The following is a 20,226-nucleotide window of genomic DNA, read 5'->3' as shown; positions in this document are numbered from 1 at the left end:
TGCTGGGGCGTCAGCCCGCAGGCGGCACCGCCTCATCGAGTAGGGACTCTGAGCTGCCGGGTGGGTAGGGAAGGTGGGCACAGGGGCTCTGAAGCCAAAACAACCAAGAGCTGACTGTTGCGTCAAAGCTGCTGCTTCGCTGAGGGGCTTTGTTGGAAATGCACGTCAGTTGGGACTGTCCTCCGCAGTGTATCATTGAGCCCAAGAGAGACGAAAGGTTACTTTCTTTTCAGTCCTAATGTATTTTCTCTATCTGAGAACATGTTACACACCTAGCTCTGTGTGTGTGTGTGTGTGTGTGTACACGTGCGTGCAGGTGCACATATCTGTGGTGTCATTCATAGTGTCCAATTGTTTTGACCAGCTAAGAGTCTGGAACATTAGATTCCCTATTAATTCTAATGTGTCTGAAAGCTTGTATCAAGGCCATTTCCAAAGCAACCTCCAAAACTCCTGCCATCAAGTCAACCCTGACTCACTGCGACCCTGTAAGACAGAGAGCAGCTGCCCCTGTGGGTTTCTAGAATTCAAAGTCTTTAAAGGAGCAGAAAGTCTCATCTATCTCCCAGGGAGACCTGATGGATTTGAACGACTGCCCTTATGATGAGCTGCCTAATTCATACCCCAACTTGCAATCAGGGTGCCTCAGGCCCCTGAGAATGACCCAAATGTCTTCTCAACCACTGGGCTTTCCAGTCCCCCTCCATGATTCTTCCTCAGGGTTCAAGCGATTCAGTTCAGTTGGCAGGAGCCAGCCCAGAAGGGGTCCATGCATATCCGCTGTCAGAGGGCTAGAAGGCGCCAGGCATGGTAGCTTGACCTACTCTTTCTCAGAGAGCACAGGCAGATGGCTCCCTGGGTAAACGCAGTGGGTCAAGTTTTAGATCGGGGCTTCTGTTTGCAGGACGCAAGTAAGCCTTAACCCAAACTCTTTTCTGTGAGAAACTGAAAAAGAACTATTGCTTCTAGTGGGACATGTGAATGAACCCAGCCTCCTTCGTAGGGGAGGAAGCAATCCACACTCAGAGGGCACACTACACAAATGCACTGTTTCATTCTTTGACTGCGGGGCTAAGCTAGCAAGAACTCACAGATGGCCCCAAATGTGAATACCGTGAGCTCTTGAAAGAAAGAAAATGCCTTGAGTCTGAAATAAACCCTAGGTCTATCTTGATAATAAAGTACTTCTTTGGCAGAGAATACACATGTCGGTATTATTTAAAATATATATATATAAATTCCCATTACCCTAAGTGCATAAATTAGCCAGCACAGGGCCACCAAAAAGTTGAAAGGTGACAATTCATTGGCTCTAAAATGCCAATGAGCATTCCATCTCCATCTTCATTCATTCTAAACAGAGTGTGTGCACACAGACATTTGCAAGTGGACTTGAGGAGGGAGGGGCTTATGGGAAGGCAGCTTGTCCTCATTGTGAGGCTGACCAAGGGAGGAGGGCGAGACCACAGAACTCATGGGGCCTGGGAGGATGGGGCAGGGGCAGGAGGGATTTTCGAGAAAGGTACAGACCCAGCGGGGGGGGGGTGTTCCTGACTGGGAATGCTGCACCACAGGGATGTCAGGAAAGGAGCAGCACTGCAGGGGTTCCAGCACCCCTTACTGTTCACCCCAATTCAACATTTACAAATTGGGGGTGGGGAGAGTTGCTTGCAATATGGAATTCTTTCAAGGGGCTACAGCAAGGCACTTTCATTTTGCATCGACCCCGTGGACGCCTCTTCCCAGAGCTCCTGCACTGGCTAAGATGGTTTACCTTAAAAGGGCTCGACCCTCTAGGAGGCAGGAGGGAACAGCTGGCCAATGATGTCTCCCACAACAGCTGGTCCCTGCCTGGCTTCCGAACCAAGGAGCATGCAGGAAAACAGGTCTCTGCTTCCCTGGGCTTGGGGCTCCACTGGGGAAGGCAGCCAATGCTAGCCATTCATTCCTCACACCAACCCAGAGTGCCTTCCACCACCCCACCACCACCACCCCCCCCCCCCCGCTGGGCTCCAGCACCTGAGAAGCCAGGTGGCTTTGGACAAGGAATACGTTCTAAGTCAACGTGGGGCTCGGCAGTGAGCGGAGTGGCCAGCCTTATCTCAAAGCACAGAAGGCAGGCTGTGGGGTCCACTTCCGCCTCCTCCTACGGGACTCTCAGTCTCTCCTCTCTAGAGGGCAGGGCGAGGGCAGTGATGCTGCACAAAGCAACAGCACATGGACGGGTGAGAAGGCCTTTTAGGGAGTAAGGCCTAAGTGCGCCCCACGAGCCAAGCTGAAACACACCAACAATAGGCAATTCTCCGCTTGCTCTCTGGTCTAAATGCAGGCCTGCTTCACTTGAGCAGGGAGAGGAAGAGGGCTAGGGATGTCATAGAGAAGCTGCTCCATCCACCTAGAGGGGAAGGACATACCATGGGCCCACGCCTATGCTGGAGCACACCAGCCACTCCCTGAAGAGGCCCCTGCTTCCTGACCCCCACCCCCAACCCTCCGCTGGAACCCCCCATGATGCTACTTGGCTTAATGTAGGCAAGGAGATTTTGGAGTTGCTAAGAGAGTAGGGAAGCAGCCATTGCCCTTGAGGGACTAAAGGCACTGGCATGCCTCCTTAGTATGGCGGCAGGCCGGCCGGGCGCTGTGGTCCTGGGTCCCTAGCACACGACCCAGACAACTCGGGAACAGGCTCTGGTGCCAGAGTTGAGCAGCACAAGCCCAGAGCTGTCGGACGATCGTCAGCAACCCCGTCAGCAGCCAGTCGGCTTCCACTGCTCTCGGGTGCACTGAGGTAAGCCACCCTCTCCAGTCCTAGGCCAGGCTGGGCAGGGGGCAGAGCGGCGTAGCCTTAGCTAGCTTCGTCTTCCACTGGGCAGGCCGTTATGTTAGCCACCTGCCACCACTCTTCTCTGGGAAACAGAATAAAAACCCAAGAAGGAGCCTTAGACCCTTCCAGAAGAAGTGAACCAAGGAGGATCACAGGCTGGATCGCCCCAGGGCCTGAGAACTGTCGGAGGAGACAGTTCCCTCAAGGGGCGCCACCAGGCAACCACGTGGCAACCACCTGGATACCTTCAATGTGCCTGAAAGGCCAGGTGTCCTGCCTTTCCTGGGGTGGCTTCTAGGCTTGACTTGGATTCTCTGCCTGATGATCTGTGTCGCAGGACAGAGCTGAACACAGAGAGGACGGCTGCTATTCCCCCCTTGGGGCCTGAAGGGCGGCCAGCTGGGATTTGAGAAGGCCCAAAAGGAAGGGGCAAAATCAGTTAGACGGGAAACAGTCTTGAGAGTGGGGAGGTGAGTAGTAGTTTCTAAGAGTTTTTCTTCTCTCCATTTTGGACTGAATCCCAGCGCCCTCTCAGTCCTCTGGGTGCTTGGACACCACGCCAAGGAGCCAACCCCAACATCGGAGCGAGTTTGTGTGGGCCCTTACCGTCGGGAACCTCGTCGGGCCGCTTCCTCTTCTCATACACAACGATGATCACCACGAGGATGATGATTTCGGCCAGGATGCCCAAAAAAGGCCAGAGTGGGGCCAGGTGGCTTCGTACCCTGAGGATGGTGACCACGGAGTCGAAGCCAATGGAGTTGGTGGCATTACACAAATATTCACCAGGGTCTTCTGTGATGTGGAGGTTCACAATGTTCAGCTCAGTGTAATTTTCCTTGTTGATGATGAAAAAGCGGCCGGAGGCATTATTAATGTCCTGCTTGGACAGAAAAGGGGAAAGCACACAAGATGGGTTAGACCAAGCAGCCAGCAGAGCCCACGCGGGGCTGCTTGGCATTCTGAGCAGGGGTCTGGCTGGGGCAAGGGAACACTGGCTAGTTAGCACTGATCCAGCACAACAAGCATCTTGGCCCAAGGAATGTCAAGCATTTCACCAGCGACTTTTCCAAGGCCAATGCTGCCTCTAGCGTGGCCCTCAGGCTCTCTCTTCCACAGAGTCAGTGACAGGCTGACTGCCTACAGGTGTGGGAAAGGCTGTGGCCAGGTCAGAAACTAGCAGGAAGAGGATAGGGGAGGGGAGGGGAGGGGAGGGGAGGGAAGCAGCAGGCCTCCATTGCCAGGTGTGGCTGGTGACCTTAGGCCTCTCGGATGACTTTGCAGCCAGCAACACTTCTTCCTTTAGGCTGAGTGAGTTCTAGAAGGCTCCTTAAACTTCCTCCAGAAGCAGCGCTAAGAATGTGTCCCTAGTCAAGAATGGGAGAAATCTGAAATGTCTCTTCCATGGCACTAAGGTTGATAGAATTTAATTCATTAAATCAATCAATATTTACCAATGTGTGCTACTTGTTTTATATCCAACACTAAGGAGTAGGTGAGACAGGAAGAAACACGACACAAAAACGGACAAGGTGTGTGATATCAGGAGGGAACCGTCCCCCCCCCCAAAGGGGTCAGTACAGAGCATGTCAAGCAGCCCCCAGTAGGGGGCTTTGTCCAGAGGCCTGAGGGCACCTAGTGAAGGACCAGAGCTGGCCCTTTGCAGAAGGATCCCACCCTTGGCCGAGATGGAGAGGGGGGAGCTGCCAAGCAGGCTGGGTGTGTCTGGCATGTGTGAGGGCACTGAGTCTCCACCCTCCCCTCCGGGCAGCAGGAGCTGGGATGCACGAGGAGCATGGGTTTCCTGGGAGACGTGTAGGACAACACCTTCAACAACGGGCTGTCAGCAAGGAGAGGGTGGGCAGAGAAGCCGAGCCCCAGGCAGGATCTTGCCACAGCGTCCACCAGCCTTTCGTCTGGGGAGGTGTGAGTTTTGCCAGGAGGAGTTTCAGTGGCACCCCAGAGGGCAGAGCCACTGGCTCAGAGGGACGAGGAGAAAGGCTTGAATCTTGAGGGCTCACGCACAGCACTCTGCACAGGGCTGCGCTGGGGAACGGGGAACCTGCAAGACCAGTCATCTCGTGAAGTGTCAACTCTCGGGCGTGCCAAGTTGTAACCTTGTCTAAACCCTGCATGACCTGCTCATAACTTGTGGCTGCTGCTCACAGGTGTAGGTGACCGGGGTCATCGAGCCCTCAGTGGCAGCTTCTGAAAGCCACCCCATGCCAGACTGCCATCTCCTCCCTCAGTCCAATCAATACGGCCAGGGCGTCGTCCTTGTGCCCTACGGTGGCAGCCCATCTCAGCACTCCGTGAGTTTCAGCAGAGGCAACAAGTTGGCTTTCAAAGGCACTTCAAAATTTTCTCCACCAAAATGACACATTCACTCAAAACTAAAGGCAAATTAATAATGCCGGATTTTAAATGGTTTTCAAAATGCAACAAGTAATGGAAGAGCTTGCAGGCAAGAGAAGAAGAGGGAAGATGAAACTGCCCAGGCGGCCTCAGCAGGAACTCGAGGCGCTGGAGACAGAGGCGCTTCCTCCTCACAGCGCCGTAGAAGACACACACTGACCAGATGCACGGCTGCCCTGTAAAGTGAACCCCCAGCCACTTCATCTCTCCTCCCAGACCAACAGACCGCTGAATCCAGCCATCCCTGCCATGGCGGGCCGGTCAGCTCCTGGGCACTTTTATTACTGAGACATAATGAGGTGCAAAGAACAATGGTCCCGGGATTTTAAAAACAAAATGTGGAATAAATTAACTGCCCTCAGCCAAGTGCCTTGTCTTCTCAAAAAAAACAGTCCCAAAAAAAACAACAACAAACAAACAACACCCCAGAGAGCCTCATGAAGACGTCTCCAACAGTTTTTCTCCAGGACAAACAGAATAGTACAAGTTTAAGCTTAGCTCATCCAATGTCCTGAAGGCAGGCAATCTGCTCCCTAAAAGACTGACAGCTTTGACAAACCCCTTCACAGGGGTCCCTGCGGAACAGAGACTGCCAACGGGCTCCAGGAAGCAAAGCACACGCCCAAGGGTGGGGCAGGCCCGGCAAAGGGCACAGAGAGCCAGGCCTGGCCGCCTACTCACCGAGATGCCGCCGTCGCTCTCCTTCTTTAGCCACACCCACTCCGGGTGGGGGTACCCAACCGACTTGCAGTACATCATGGCGTCCTGCCCTTCGTTTTTGTTCTCGCTCCGCTTGTGGCCGGTGATTTCGGGAATGGCTGGGAGGAAGCGTGTTCAACAGTTACTGAGGCTGCCAGATTTCAACCTGGATATCCAGAGGCCCCACCTGCTGTCCTGGCGTGCTACTGTAGTCAGACTTTAGGGCCGTCCCCATCTTCAACTTGGGGAAAAAGCATTTTGGGTCACAATCGGGAATGCAACCAACTACAGCTCTGACCCCCTGCCCCAAGCCCCGCCCACGCAGCCCAAGACACCGCCAGGGCATTTTAACGCAGGAGGTCCCAATGATGGGCTGGGAGAGGGTGCAGGCCCATGTGCCCTAAATTAATAAGCTCGCCTTGAATTAGGGGCAATGCAAACAACTACTGCTCCACTATCAGTCAAGTTGCTTTTTTTCTTCCTTAAAACATCTGCACTAACAATGCTTGTGGGTGGGGTCAGCTGTCACATGCTTCCTTCAGAAAAAGCGAGATCTCTGAAATGAACGCCTAGAATCAAGTCCTTAGCACTGACTGTAAAAACAATACCTAAGATGCCACTGGACAGACCTCCTCCGTGACGAAAGCTTATCAAGTCATGAGAGAGACTACCCCAGGAGCACGGTCTTTGCAAGGGGCGAGGAGATCCAACAGGGGCCCAGAGGGGGTTGATGTTAACAGCTGAACGATGGGACGCAGACAGCTGCATAGGCAACATTGCAGGGAACCAAATCGTGGCGAACTTTCTGCTGTTAGGGCCTCACCGACAGAGAAATAAACCACACCCGTGGTCTGGAAAGTGGACCCGGTTCAAGGATCCAGGAAGCCTGGGATACGGCAAATTCTTTGACTGGAACCTTCTTTTCTCTTAACTCTATTTTCCACCAGTTACAGTAATCTGAAAGCAATAAAACTCCAAGAAAGGTAGGCAGCATTTTATTAGCCAAGTCAGAAAGAGAATCAATAAGTTTTGTCCAAATTCCAGCTCTGAAGGTTCTGTAACGATTCTGTGCATCAGCTCTACACCCACCACGACATGGAGCGAATTCTTGCCTCCGTCAGCCTTCCCGAGTTTGTGACTACAATAAAAGCTTGTCTAATTAAGCCATATATCGTATCACTGATTCTCTATCTACCCGCTTTGATTGCCTTGGCATTTCTCGGGTTCAGAAACAAGCAAAGGTCCTACTGGGATGGGTGTGACCTCACACCACCTCCACCAACAGCCACGCCACACTGGGGCCTGCTAAGTACCACTAAGGGGGAGGGTCTTTATTAGATAAAGTCGTGGTGTTGCACACGTTGTTTCCCAAAGCAAAATTCTTCACTCCACAAGAAGGAAGTGGGTCAACCTGGCTTCATGTTGTTCCCACCAAGCCAGACTTTTCCCACACGCGGACCACTTCTTAAACCGAATGTCTGGCCTGGCCGCTCTGCCTTGGACGTCACAGAGCAAGCTCGGTGGCCACACACTCCCCAAGACAGCAGCATGGATGAGAAAGGGGGTGCGAGCAGCAGAAGAACCATTGCAGGCTGCCTCTCCGTGTGTTTCATTCATTGGAGGAGCGTGCTGAGCGCCGACCACATAGCGCCTGGCTGGGAAAGGCCTTTCGGAGGAGGTGGCCTTTAGCATCACTGCAAAGGAAACAAGACCATTCCACCTAGAGCAGTGGACGTGGTAAATCTCAGATGAGGTCTCAGACATGCTAACTTTTAGATCCTTATTTAACGTCCAAGTGAAGTTGGCCAGAGGGCAGGTCAGGGTGACAAATTTATACAAATTTAGAAGCTTACTATTTTCATTTTCACGCTCTTTTCCCCTCAAAGAGAACATCCACGCTGGCCCCGTTTTTTGGCTAGTTCCAATAGGATGGTGACAAGCAGAAGAGCGGCTTTTGCTTTGGGAACTCATCCCCAAGAGGACACATTAGAACCACCTGCCTCAGAAGCGACCCGTGGGCTTAGCACACGGCTCCGCAGCCCCTACAATGCATCTTCTCAGAGACCCCGACTCCAGGAGGACAAGATCTCTTTCTTCCCTCAGTCTGGTACTCCACAGAGATGAGAGCCCGGCCTCCGAGGCGGTTATGTGCGGAAACAAGCCCTTCCACCCAGGAGCGTGGCTAACCCCACCCCACTGGGCTGCCCCGTTTGGAGGGTGAGCTGCTTTTCCCTTATCTTTTCAGTTTAGAAATATCCCCTTGACCCGATGGACTGTGAAGTAGGCCCTATTTCACCTTGCTCCAAACCGCACTCACTGCCATCAAGTCGACTGGGACTCTGAGCGACCCCATAGGACAGAGGAGAGCTACCTCGTGGGTTTCCAAAGACTGTGATCTTTAGGGGGGCAGAACTCAGCAGGCGGTTTCGCACTACTGATCTTGAGGTAAGCAGCTCCACACAGAATGCACCCAGAGCTCTAGCTACCCTTGGGGCATCACTAGGGGGCTGAAGTAGCACCAGCCAAATCGCCCGACCCCTGCTGGAATGGTTATACCAACGACCACTTTAGCCTTTGGTCAATGGAACAATTCTTACTTCTTGTTACCCTTTCTGGTCACTGATCATGAGACCGTCTGCCCCTGTCCCACCCGCTTCGGAGCAGGGCAGGGCCACATAGGAAGGAAGATGCGCAACGGAATTCTCAGAGCACTCAGAGGCTGGTGAGAGGCTGCCCTTGAGGTGCCGAGTCACACAAGTCCCCATGGCCTTTGATAACCTTTCCCTCAGGGGGTGGCACCTCAGGTCCCTCGCACAGAGTGCAGACTGGACTTCATGGGTCTCCGGAACAAAGCAGGATGAAAGGTCCGTGACTTTGGAGACTGGCCCCTACAGCCACTTGGACGTTTCCCTGCTGTCTCTCTCGATGGCTTGCCCGGGGAGGTTAGCTACCAGGCTGCAGGGACCCTCCGTGCTGCGGAGGGGCGCACACGGTGAGGCATGGAGATAACCTGCCCACAGCCAGAGGAGTGAGCTCTCTTGGAAGCAAACCTCCCTCAGCCTGGATGGGAATCTCATGAGAGACACTGCTCCCTGGCTCCTGACCCACAGACGCCGAGGTGCTAAACACTGGCTGGGGCATGCTAACTCTGCAGCAGCTAATAACAAATGCACTGCCCAAGGAGGAAACGGTGACCCCGTTTTTATAGACGTGGCAAAGCTATTTAAAATCTGAAATTCCACTGCTCATAGATGGTAAAGCTAGGATCCCACTGTCTGCCTCCAGAGGCTCTGCTTTTTGTAGGTCTGTCAACGAGGGAGGAGAGGGGAGATCAAACTGGAGCAGGGTTCACAGAACTGACACTCGGCGGCGCAGGTCAGGGAGCATCACACGGAGCAGACTTTCCTTGCAGGTGGACCAGGACACCCTCTACCAAAGTGGGGGCGGACGGAAGGCTCGAGCTTACTGCACACAGTGTCAAGAAAAGAGCTTTGGGGTTTCTGTCACTCACCAACTGGGGAGCCTGAAGTAGGCCATTTAAAACCCCTTTACTAATTTGTGTTTTCACTTTTACAAACTAACTGCAGGGTTGGTGGTTCAAACCCACCAGCAACTCCACAGGAGAAAGAGGAGACTGGATGTTCCTGTACAGAGTCGCAATCTCGGAAACGCCGTGAGGCTGCAGTGAGTCAGCAGTGACTCGGTGGCAGGGGATTTGCTTTGAGTTTTATATCAGTTTAACACCTGGTACTCAGGGTCCAAAGCAAACATTTAAACTGAGCGGGCAAGGGAAGGGCAAGCTTAAGGTTTAGACACAATCAGTTCTAAGAAATCAGTTCTGCTTATTAGGAGCCCTCTACACACTGCTGATACAAAAAGGAGTGGTTTGTGACTCCAGCAAGTTTAATTAGGTCAAATTACACCAATCAATGGCTGATCTCAGTGCCTCGCATGGTTCAACTAGGGACCGCTTGGCCACGTCCTACTGGCCTGAAAGCAGGTCTACAGAATGGGTCCAAAGCGGCACTGCTAGAGGAGACAGGACAGCCATCCACTCCTGCCTTCCCTTTGCCTCTCAGGGGCACAGTGAGGAAGGGCAGAGGGGTCTGAGAAGAGATCATCGACCCACTTGAAAATAAACTCTCTTGGCCTCATTGGCCACATACTCTAATCATTTCCTTTCATGGGCATCCTTCTGTCCTTGTCGTAGCTTAATGGCAACAGAGGAGTCCCTGAGTCTGCACCCACTGGCACCTGGCTCACCTGGGCAGCCTAGGCCTTTGGCTGAGGACAAAAGTCATGCCTCTGTCTCCTCTGCGGCCCCACCTACTCCCATCCAGCTGCTCTGCAGGCCAAGGCTCTAAGAGTGCCACCTTGGCAACCAGAGAGGCGCTCACAGGATGCTGACAGGCACGAAGGTTCAACAGAACAAAGTTGCCGGGTGCAGGGAGGCGCCGCCACCACAGCCTGCTTGTTTGATGTTGACTTTCAAAGCAAGCTCATTCCCTCAAACTCCAAACCAAACCCAGTGCTGTGGAGTCAACTCGCATTCCCAGTGACCCTACAGGACAGAGGGGAGCTGCCGCTGTGGGTTTCAGAAACGGTAAGTCTTTGCAAGAGTATACATTTTTTCGCAGGTGACTCGCAGCCTATCACGTACCCACCAAGACACCAGGGCTTCTATGTCACCTCGGGAAGTTTTTCATGGAAAGCCATCCTTAAAGGTACTGTCCGTCAGTCTCACGGTCTCTTTGTCAACTCTGAGCAACTTATCAAATCCCAGAGACACTGCATTGTAGCCCAAAGGAAGGTTGAGCTAAAGGCACAGGTGAGAGTCAGGATTTATGGTTAGCCAAAGGGCAGGCCCCAGAGGGCATGCAGAGATGGAGTGGGCAGGAGGCTGGCTCCCTCTCACTTGGTGATGGAGACAGGAGCAGTCTGGGCTTGGCACTGCCTTCTATAGATGGAGGCTCTCCAGGGCTTCTCAAGTGGTGGCAGTTTGGAGTCCCAACCAGCTTTGCCATCGGTTCTGAAATAAAGAGTGCCACAACCTCTATCCCACCTTTTATACTAACAGCCTTCCCTGCCTGGCCAAGGAGCCTGAGCCCCGAACAGCCCCCAAGTGGAAGGTGCTGCCGTCACCACACATTCCATCTCAGCCAGTCTGAACGTCGCTCCCACATCCCTTCGAAGCCCACAGAGGACAGGTGAGCCCTGCCCCATGGTTGCCAAGGCTGTACACCTTTTTTTCAAAAACTGACCGCCACGTCTTTCTGTCTCGGAGCGGCTGGGGGGTGGGGAGGGGGTTCTCATTGCCAGACCTTCAGTTAGCAGGCCAGCGCTTCCCACTGAGCCGCCAGCTCCTTGCTCTCAGAGCGCGCCTTACCACTATGGCTGCACAGGCGTGGCCTCCCCAGTGGGCAGGGTGAACGTGGCTGTTTGGGGTGAGTCATTAGAGTTGGAAGAGACATCCTGCGGGCATCTTTAAGCCTGGCATCTTTAAGATGAGCCTGTGGCCTAAAGTCCCAAGGAGGGCAAAGAGAACTGCAGATCCGCTGTGGATGCCAGACCCTCTCCTACAAACAGCCACAAGCCTGCTCCTGGCTTCCGAGGGATGGGGTCAGGCCTGGGAAGTCCACAGAGCGAGTTTCTCTTTTAACTTTTCAATTACAAAGGCATTTTCTTTTAAAGTACCTTTTTTAAAATGTTACAAAAAGAAGGAAGGGCAGAGGGAGGGAGTAAGCAGGAGGAGGATGGGACAGTTAAGGCTGATTGTGCCAACCTGGCCCATAAACACACGTGGAAGTAATTGAAGGGCGGAGAGCTAACTGGCTCGGTGAGTCTCACCTTTCTAGTTCTCGGGTCTCTTGTTCTCTGATGGTCGCACAGTGTGCGGCTGCCTCAGCTGGCAGGGCTCACTTCCTGCGAGACATCTCTGGGGAGAAGCCACATGGACCTACCCTGAGGCAGCCCTGGGTGTGGGAGAAGCTGCATGGAGACCCCTGTCAGCGCTGAGAGACTCACACCACCACTGGATTCGAAGACTTCCTACCCACTGGCCTGGGATCCTCCTGCATTTGGCATCATATATGTGTGTGTGTGTGTGTGTGTGTGTGTGTGAGAGAGAGAGTGTTTGAGAAGGACTTTGTAGATAGGTGTTAGACATATAGGCTTGGACTGGACTAGGTTGGGATGCTTTCTGAGTATACATTTACCCTATATATAAAATTCTCTCTTATACATGAGTTTCTGTGGACTTGTTTCTCTGGTCTACCCAGACTAACCCAGAGGATTAAAGAATTACAGAGATAAGACAATTTAGCACCTATCATTCCCAAATTCCCTTTGATAAGGGGTGCTTATCTCCAGAAGACTAACAGAACTGGGGACAAGAGAGTTCTGTGAGCTGGCCCCCAGGCAAGCTGGGCCTGCAGGGAACAGCGGCCTAGCTAGTGTGGCTCCTCCTCCTGGACAACCCAGCTCCATCTTTCACCTCCAGCATCTGCTCTCCAGCATCTGCTCTGGTCACCTGCCCCAAACCCAATAGCCAGCCGTCATGTGACTCCGACTCATAGCAACCCCAAAGGGCAGAAGAGACTGCTCCCGTGGGCTCCTGCGGAAGCAGAAAGCTTCATCTTTCTCTCATGGGTTGGTGGGTATGAACCACTGATCTTGTGGTTATCAGCCCAATGCCTAACCCGCAGCGCCACCAAGGCTCTTTAGTCACAATGTAAACTTCAACAGTAACCGTATGTTCCTGCTTACACCCTGCCTCATTCTTGTCCTTCAGAGACTCTACTCTCCCCGAGGAACTGTCCTCCAAATGCAGGCCTGCCCTTCCCTGTGCATCCAGAGCAAACCAACGGCAAGGCTCTCTGGACAGGAATCTGTGGGTTGGAGGGAAAAGTCCTGTTGCCTCGGAGTTATTCCCAGACCAATGCAGCCCGCAGCCCTCAGCCTTCTTTGGTAATCCACAGGTAACTCAAGACTGGCTAATGCGACGACAATGCCTGGTCCCCTCATTCATCTACAACACCGAGTCCAAACAGCATCCCAGAGGTTCTGAACTGCACCAAAACACAGGCTCAAAAGGAAAGGGCTGAGTGTATAGTAAGTGTGCTTTAAAAAAAAGTTTGTATGGTCTGAACTACAATGTCCCAAGGCACCCTGGTGGCACTGCTGGGTAAATGTTGGCCTACTAAGAGCAAGGTCAAGTAGGTCAGTAGTTCAAGGTGCGAACCCACAAGAGGCTCCAAGCCAGAACGACAAGACTGTCTGCTCTCTAAAAGATTTACAGCCTTGAAAACCCTACATTGGGTCACTATGAGTTGTGAAGGGTTTTTTTGGGGTTTTTTTGAGGCTCTACTTCAGTTAAAACCACAAATGAGGAAAATTATCAGAGATTTCTTTCAGCAAAGAGGTTACTTATATGCCCTGGATTTCTTTTCTAGTCTACCATGTCCTCCCTATTACTCAGCAGATTGCTCAAATCACTGTATCTATGAAAAGAAAGTCACTCTCCCACCCCCACCCTGGAAGCACTGAGGGAGAGAGATTAAAGGTAAAGTCAGAGGAATTCACACACGCTCTTCCCCCATACCATCAACATGATTCTGACTCATAGCAACCCTCTCTAGGCTTTCCCAGGCTGTTCTTTACAAAACAAAGAGCCTCATTTTGTTCCTACAGAGCAGCTGGTGGGTTGGAACCCGCCACCTCATAGTTGGCAGCTCAACACCTACCCCACAGCACACACACTAACTGCAAGGCTGGCTTTTGTACTTCAGCCACCAACGGGAGCTGGTTTGGGTGCAGGGATTGTGTGGACTATGTTCTTGGCAAACATTTCTAAACTTCCACAGATCTCAGGAGTCAGGAGGAGGAAGGAAAGACTGGCACTCCTTATGAGTTTTCTTGTTAACAGAATTGTCCAAACTGATCCCAGAGTATGTTTTAGGGCTAAATTCTCTCAAGGCCACAGCTATGCCACCACCTGCCCTGCAGTATCCGGGCACAGTGCACAGGAAGCACATGGCACGTGAGCTGGTGCTGCCTATGAACACACTTCTGTCCGCAGCCTCCTGTCCTCTGCCCAGCTTGACCAGCACTTCAGAGCTGCTAAAGACAATATGCAAAAAGATGCCCCTGGGCCTAATGAAGCCCACCAACTCCAGTAGCCAGTCCTATGGGAAAAACACCCGATTCCACTCCTGAAGGTGCTGCCTAGGAATCATGAATTCCAAATCAATCATGATTCAAATTAGTCAAGACCCGTGCCGTGCCTCTATCAAATAGTTCTTGGGGTCATTCTGAATCAGTCATATGGCCGACTAGGCCAGGGATGGGAGACATCGTCCTGAAGCACAATGCTTTGAGAGAGGCAGGACAGCATCCAAACTCTAGAACCAATACTGCTTAATACGACTACTGTTCAAACTTCACAATTTGGTGCCAGAAACGAAACCACACCTCACATGAAAGAATGCTCCCGCACCCTAACACCTATCTGAACAGCACAAACAGTGGCTGCACCTCATCACAGAGAACCCACACAGGAATCACGCTGACTGATACCTTTGGAATGTGGTAATGGACAAGCTCAGAACAATGCCAAGGAGTCTCCAATGCAAGAGACTGCTAACTGCTCACATACAAGATCGAGTTGAAGCTGCAGAAAATTCAAGTTACGTTCAGGAGAACTGAAGTACCGCCTGGGGTCAACCGCACCAGAACGTAGAGACCATCTCCAAGAACTGATTTGACACAAATGGATCAGATGGATCGTGGTTGAGCGCAGAGAACACCAGAAAGACGTTTGCCCGTGTTTTACTGACTAGAAAGCTTGATTAACAGATTGACCTGGTGGCACAAACTCCAAATGCACTACAAATCGACATTTTGACCCGTTCAGGAAGTGACAGATGTCCAAAATGAAGTTTGCCATCAGTCAACATTTCACCTTTTTTTTCATTTTTAATAGAAGTTTTATGTAAAAAGTAAAGACACTTTGGAAATACAGTTATTGTTTTGAACAAATTAACCCAACACATAATAGTCATTTGCAAACATTAAACATTTTGTGATTCCAAATACTAACGTCCACAGACTGCATCCTGGTACCTACATGCACCGACACCCACCCTCGTAAGTGTACCTTAACCACGCACCCTGCCTCAGCTCTGAAGCCGTGTCCACAGACAAGACACTCGTCCCGGCCGAGGAGTTCTAACAATTACACAGAAATTATCCGCAAAGGGCTTGATTAGAGAGGGCTGGCGGCTACCTTTCCCTTCAGCAAGCACAAAGGGGAGAAGACACTGAACTGGATGCAGGTGCCAGTAGATCCTGGTTCTGCTACACAGCCCAGTGCAGGTCGAGATCCACCCGCTCTGAGAGCTACACACAGCAAGGAAGGCAGTCCGCGGGGACAGTGGGGGTGGAAGGACAGGGCGCACAGCAGACCCTTGGCTGGCTCCCAGTGGCCCCGGCGGCGGGGACTGCCTCAGACAGAATGGTCTTGTGAATGAGCTCCATGGACTCCTGGATCTCATCCTCCTTGATCACCACGGCGGCGCGTCGGATGATGTCGCCATGGGTCGGCTTGGCCAGGAGCCCGTTATCTCGAAGTCGGAGGCAGACCTTCTAGGCGTCGTAATCTTTGGTCTCTGATAACAATCACATTCAATAACCCTTTCCCTCGGACAGCAGTCACAATATCAGAAGGCAGCTTCGTGAGCTCATGTCTCAAGAGAGCACCCATTTCCTCAGCATTTTCCACCAGGGCGGTGATGGCCACTCGGCAGCCCAGGGGGTTCCTGCCCTAGGTGGAGCCGTGCTCCCCAGGCCTGATGGTGAGCATCACCTCGTCATCACACAGCACCGTGGAGACAGGGTACAAGCCCCCGCAGAGGGCCTTGCCCAGAAGCACTATGTCTGGCCTCACGTGTTCGTGGTCAACCGCCAGCTACTGGCCAGTCCGGGCCAGGCCCGTCTGTATTTCGTCAGCAATGAACAGAACCTGGTGCTGAGTGCAGAGTTGGTGCCCGCCCGCAAGGCAGCCCGGCTCAGGGATATCACCCCCGCTTCCCCCTGGACGGGCTCCACCATGAACGCGGCGACGCTGGGGTCCTGAAGAGCACGCTCCACAGCTGGCGGGTCGTTGTAGGGAATGATTTCAAACCTGGCATGAATGGCCTGAAGCCATCATAGCTGCCCGGGTCTGTGGAGCTGGAAATGGCGGACAACGTTCGATCTCAGGAGTTGCCAGCTGCGAAGATGATCTTTGTTTGTATTTCAGAATGCCCTGGACGGTGTAGCCCCACTTACGGGCCAGCTTGCAGGCGGTGTCCCCGCCTCCATGCCTGTGTTCATAGGCAGGAGGTTTTGGTAGCCCTGGAGGTCAGGGTCAGTTTCTCGGCCTGGTTTTGCAGGGCGTCCACGATCTTGGGGTGACAGTGCCCCTGGTTGACAGCACTGTAGGCACTCAGGAAGTCAAAGTACTTCCTGCCTTCTCCGTCCCAGACGTGAACACATTTCTCCAGAGCCACCGGCAGCGGGCGGTAGTTGTGTGCTCCGTGTTTAGATTCCTGTTTGAAAATGTACTCGGGGGACGGAGGGCCCTGGACGGTGTTTTTCAGTGGCCACGGACATGCCAGAGGCCACTGAAGAGAGAAGTCCCCGGCGAAGGAGGGCGGCCGCCTGCAGGGGTGCGAGTTTGGAGAGCATCGTTGTGGGTCTGGTGCAGGGCACGCGGACCTGACAGGAGAGGAGCACGCCGGACTCACACGTCCACTCCCTCACCTTCTTTTTGCAATGAGAAAACCACGCGGACAGATGAGGTTTTTCCATAGCGCTGTCCTTGTAAGCTGTGTTCAACATCACAATAGTTTCGGCGGCATTTTTCCTGAGCGGCAAACAAATTTTCACAGCTGCACGCTGTTCTCTTCAGTCGGCCATCACAAAAAAACAAGGTTTGAGAGGAACTGCTTTTAGGAAAATATTCACTGTGACCAGAGAAAAACCTTCCCAGGTGACACCACCGGGCACAGTCTCAAAACGAGTTGCTTGAGACTTGTCTAGTGGAAAAAATGCATACTATGCGAAAACTCCACTCCACCCAGCACAATCCCGGGGCTTGGGGGGTATCCCCTTGTACATTTTGGTTCACATGTGAACGTTTTGTTGTGCTCCTGTGGAATCTACACACAGGTCAAACAGGAGCAGGAAGCACCTCCAGGTTTAAAGTCAGGAGAGCTACCCTTTCACCACACCTATTCCAGCTGTTAGGAGAGGAAGCAATCTGAGGAACTGGGGTCCATGAGGAAGACTACCGCGTCAAGTTCGGAAGAACCTCACTGACAGCCTGTGATGTGCAGATGGCACCCCAGCCTGTCGAAAGCGAAGTCCTTGAAGCACTCAGAGTTGAAGATGAAATACTACAGCCTTCAGTAGGAATTACAACTCAACACAGAACACAAATCCTCAGTGAGACCCATGAGCACCATCCTGATAAACTGATTGACGCGATCAAGGATTTTCTTTTATATGGGCCCACAATCAACAGCGGTGGAAGCAGCAGTCAAGAAAGCAAACAACATACTGCACTGCTGCACCATCCCCCCCCCCCAAAAAAAAGACCACCTCTTTGAAGATGTCACTTCGAGGACTAAGGTACAGCTGACCCAAGCCATGGTATTTTCAATCACTCATTTGCAAATGGAAGCTAGACAATAACTAAAAAAGGCTGAAGAAGAATCGATGCATTTGAATTATGGTGTTGGTGAAGAAAATTGAAAAGAATGCTCCTGAGAAGGGTGGATGGTGGGTCTTCAGCTCACACATTTTCAACATGTTATAGGAAAGACCAGCCCCTGGAGAAGGGCCTCTTGCTTGCTACGGTAAAGAATCAACAAAAGACGACGGATTTATTGATGAGATGGACTGACACAGTCGCTGCAACAACGGGCTCACACACAGACCCCCAGAGGACCATGAGGATGGTGCAGGACAGGGTAGTGCTTCATTCTATTGTACAGACCGTCATTATGAGTCAGAAGCCACTCAACAGTGGTTCAATGGTTGGCTGCTAACCAAAGGTCAGTGGTTGGGTCCCACCCATGGCTCTTGGGGAGAAAGATGTGGCAGCAGCTTGTTTGTGTGTCTCTGTGGGGCTACCCTGTCTGTCCTTTAGGGTTGCTGTGAGTCAGGATCAATCCATGGCAACGGGCTTGGTTTTGTGCCTGTTTTTGATCTCACCCATCTTGTTTCCTCTTCCAGGACTTAGCCAAAGGTTCGGCAGGAAATGTTGCCTAGGGAATGTGAACTGTGCCCCCCTCACTCATCAGGCTGGGAAAGCACTGGATGGCTGAGATAAGGTTTATTGTGCCAACCCGGCCGATAAACACAGGTGGGGTTAATTGAAGGGCGGAGGGATAAATGGCTCAGTGAGCCTCGCCTTTGTAGTTCTCGAGTCTCTCGCTTTCTGTTAGTCGGACCAGGGTGCAGCTGCCTTAGCCAGTTTCCTGATTCAGCTGGCAAGACTGACTTCCTGCGAGACATCCCCAGGGAGAAACCACATGGACCTACACCGATGCAGCCCTGGGTGCTGGAGCAGCCGTGTGGAGACCCCTGTAGGTGCGTAGATGATAACCCGCCCACTGATTCGGCTTTCCTCCCACAGTCAGCGTCATTGCGTGTGTTTTGTGAGATGGAGGAAGACTTTGTAGATCGGTGTCAGACATATGGGCAAATGTTGGACTTGTGGGCTTGGGCAGCACTGGGTTGGGATGCTTTCTTAATGCACACTTACCCATTATATAAAACTCTTATACATGAGTTTCTGTGGATTTGTTTCCCCCGTTTACCCAGACGAACACAATGGCTTAGAAACTAAATGCTTTTTGACATTCTTCATTCTCATATTGAACATATACAGCATTCTTCAAAACAGATATGCCTGGATCTCCCCAAGAAAAGTCACTGACAAAATCAAACCCCAGGTTCTCAGGCCATTTGTGAACTGTGAGCATCCCACCATGACTGAATCCCATCAGGCCTTTAGGCTCAAATGCCAGCTCAAGGAGGCTGCCCTGGCTTGTTCCCACATCAACTTACAAGTTAGAGCAGTCACAAAGACACGGTTTTCATTTAATAAACTCGGAATGTAGCTAAGCCTCTCTTGAATCTGCATTTTCAATCTTGCAAATCACATTAAACAAGACCTCAACAGCTACTATCGACTCCCTTCCCTCTTCCTAAATTTATCCTTCCACATTCTAGGGACTACCCTAGGCGCTGAGGGAAAACGTCCTTCCCAACTCATCTCTTCAGCCTGACCTCTAACAGCAGCAGGGCGCCCCTCAGTCCCTTGCTAACAGTGAGAGGACCCTGGCCTAGGGGTCAGAACGCTGAGTTTCCTGACTAGTTCTGCCACACACTCGGTGTGTAACTGCACTAGAGGCTTGCTTTATCAGTCATTTCTTTCGAATGGCACCGGAAAGCTGGTGTGTATGGTGGGAAGTAGCTCCAACTTTTACAGTTCTCTTTGCCTTTCTTGGAACTTTAGGCCACAGGCTCATCTTAAAGATGCCAGGCTTAAAGATGCCCGCAGGATGTCTCTTCCAACTCTAATGACTCACCCCAAACAGCCACGTTCACCCTGCCCACTGGGGAGGCCACGCCTGTGCAGCCATAGTGGTAAGGCGCGGCTCTGAGAGCAAGGAGCTGGTGGCTCAGTGGGGAAGCGCTGGCCTGCTAACTGAAGGTCTGGCAATGAGAACCCCCTCCCCACCCCCCCAGCCACTCTGAGGCAGAAAGACGTGTGGTCAGTTTTTGAAGAAAGGTGTACAGCCTTGGAAACTCCATGGGGCAGGTCTCCCTGTGCTATATGATCTTTATGAGTCAGAATGGATTTGACAGCAGCAGGTTTGGATTTGGTTCTAAGAGCCTTCTCTAAAGTTGAACCATAAGAAAATGCCACTACCCAAACATTTCTGACACGGAAAACATCTATCTTGGACAGTTCAACTTATTCTATTAACTCTAATCCTCCTACCCAGCCTCGGTGGGCACCTCTGTCGATATGCTTATTTTACAAACGATGAGGCGAAAGCATAGAGAAGTTACTAACTCGGCCCTGGCCACACAGCTAGTAAACAATGGGCTGGGACTGAACGCCAGGCTCGGCTGTCTCTCGCAATCGCAACAAGAAGAGGTTGGAGGCTGGGTGCACAGACGGAGGCAGCGTCTCCGGAGGAGACGGGCTCACACCACAGGCTCTTCAGGACTGT

The 20,226-nt window shown here is 52.1% G+C and overlaps 1 protein-coding gene and 1 pseudogene across 4 annotated transcripts in view; both read right to left on the bottom strand.

Annotated features, from left to right (window-relative positions):
- The window catches only part of NPTN (neuroplastin), a 70,589-nt gene that overhangs the window by 4,522 nt on the left and 45,841 nt on the right, over window positions 1-20,226 (bottom strand). For 2 of the 4 annotated variants that reach the window (XM_075535820.1, XM_075535817.1), the window contains exons 4-6: window positions 10,854-10,967; window positions 5,921-6,057; window positions 3,431-3,707 (exon numbers count right to left, since the gene is read on the bottom strand). In XM_075535820.1, coding sequence (XP_075391935.1) covers window positions 3,431-3,707; window positions 5,921-6,057; window positions 10,854-10,967 — 528 coding nt within the window. The remainder of the gene's footprint in view (window positions 1-3,430; window positions 3,708-5,920; window positions 6,058-10,853; window positions 10,968-20,226) is intronic. The other 2 variants (XM_075535818.1, XM_075535819.1) reach the window with 2 other exon arrangements.
- LOC142430807 (ornithine aminotransferase, mitochondrial pseudogene) lies at window positions 11,389-20,222 on the bottom strand (annotated as a pseudogene).

This window comes from Tenrec ecaudatus, chromosome 17 (genome assembly GCF_050624435.1).
Source record: "Tenrec ecaudatus isolate mTenEca1 chromosome 17, mTenEca1.hap1, whole genome shotgun sequence".
NCBI classification, from domain to species: domain Eukaryota; kingdom Metazoa; phylum Chordata; class Mammalia; order Afrosoricida; family Tenrecidae; genus Tenrec; species Tenrec ecaudatus.
This window is presented reverse-complemented; position numbering and strand designations above follow the sequence as displayed.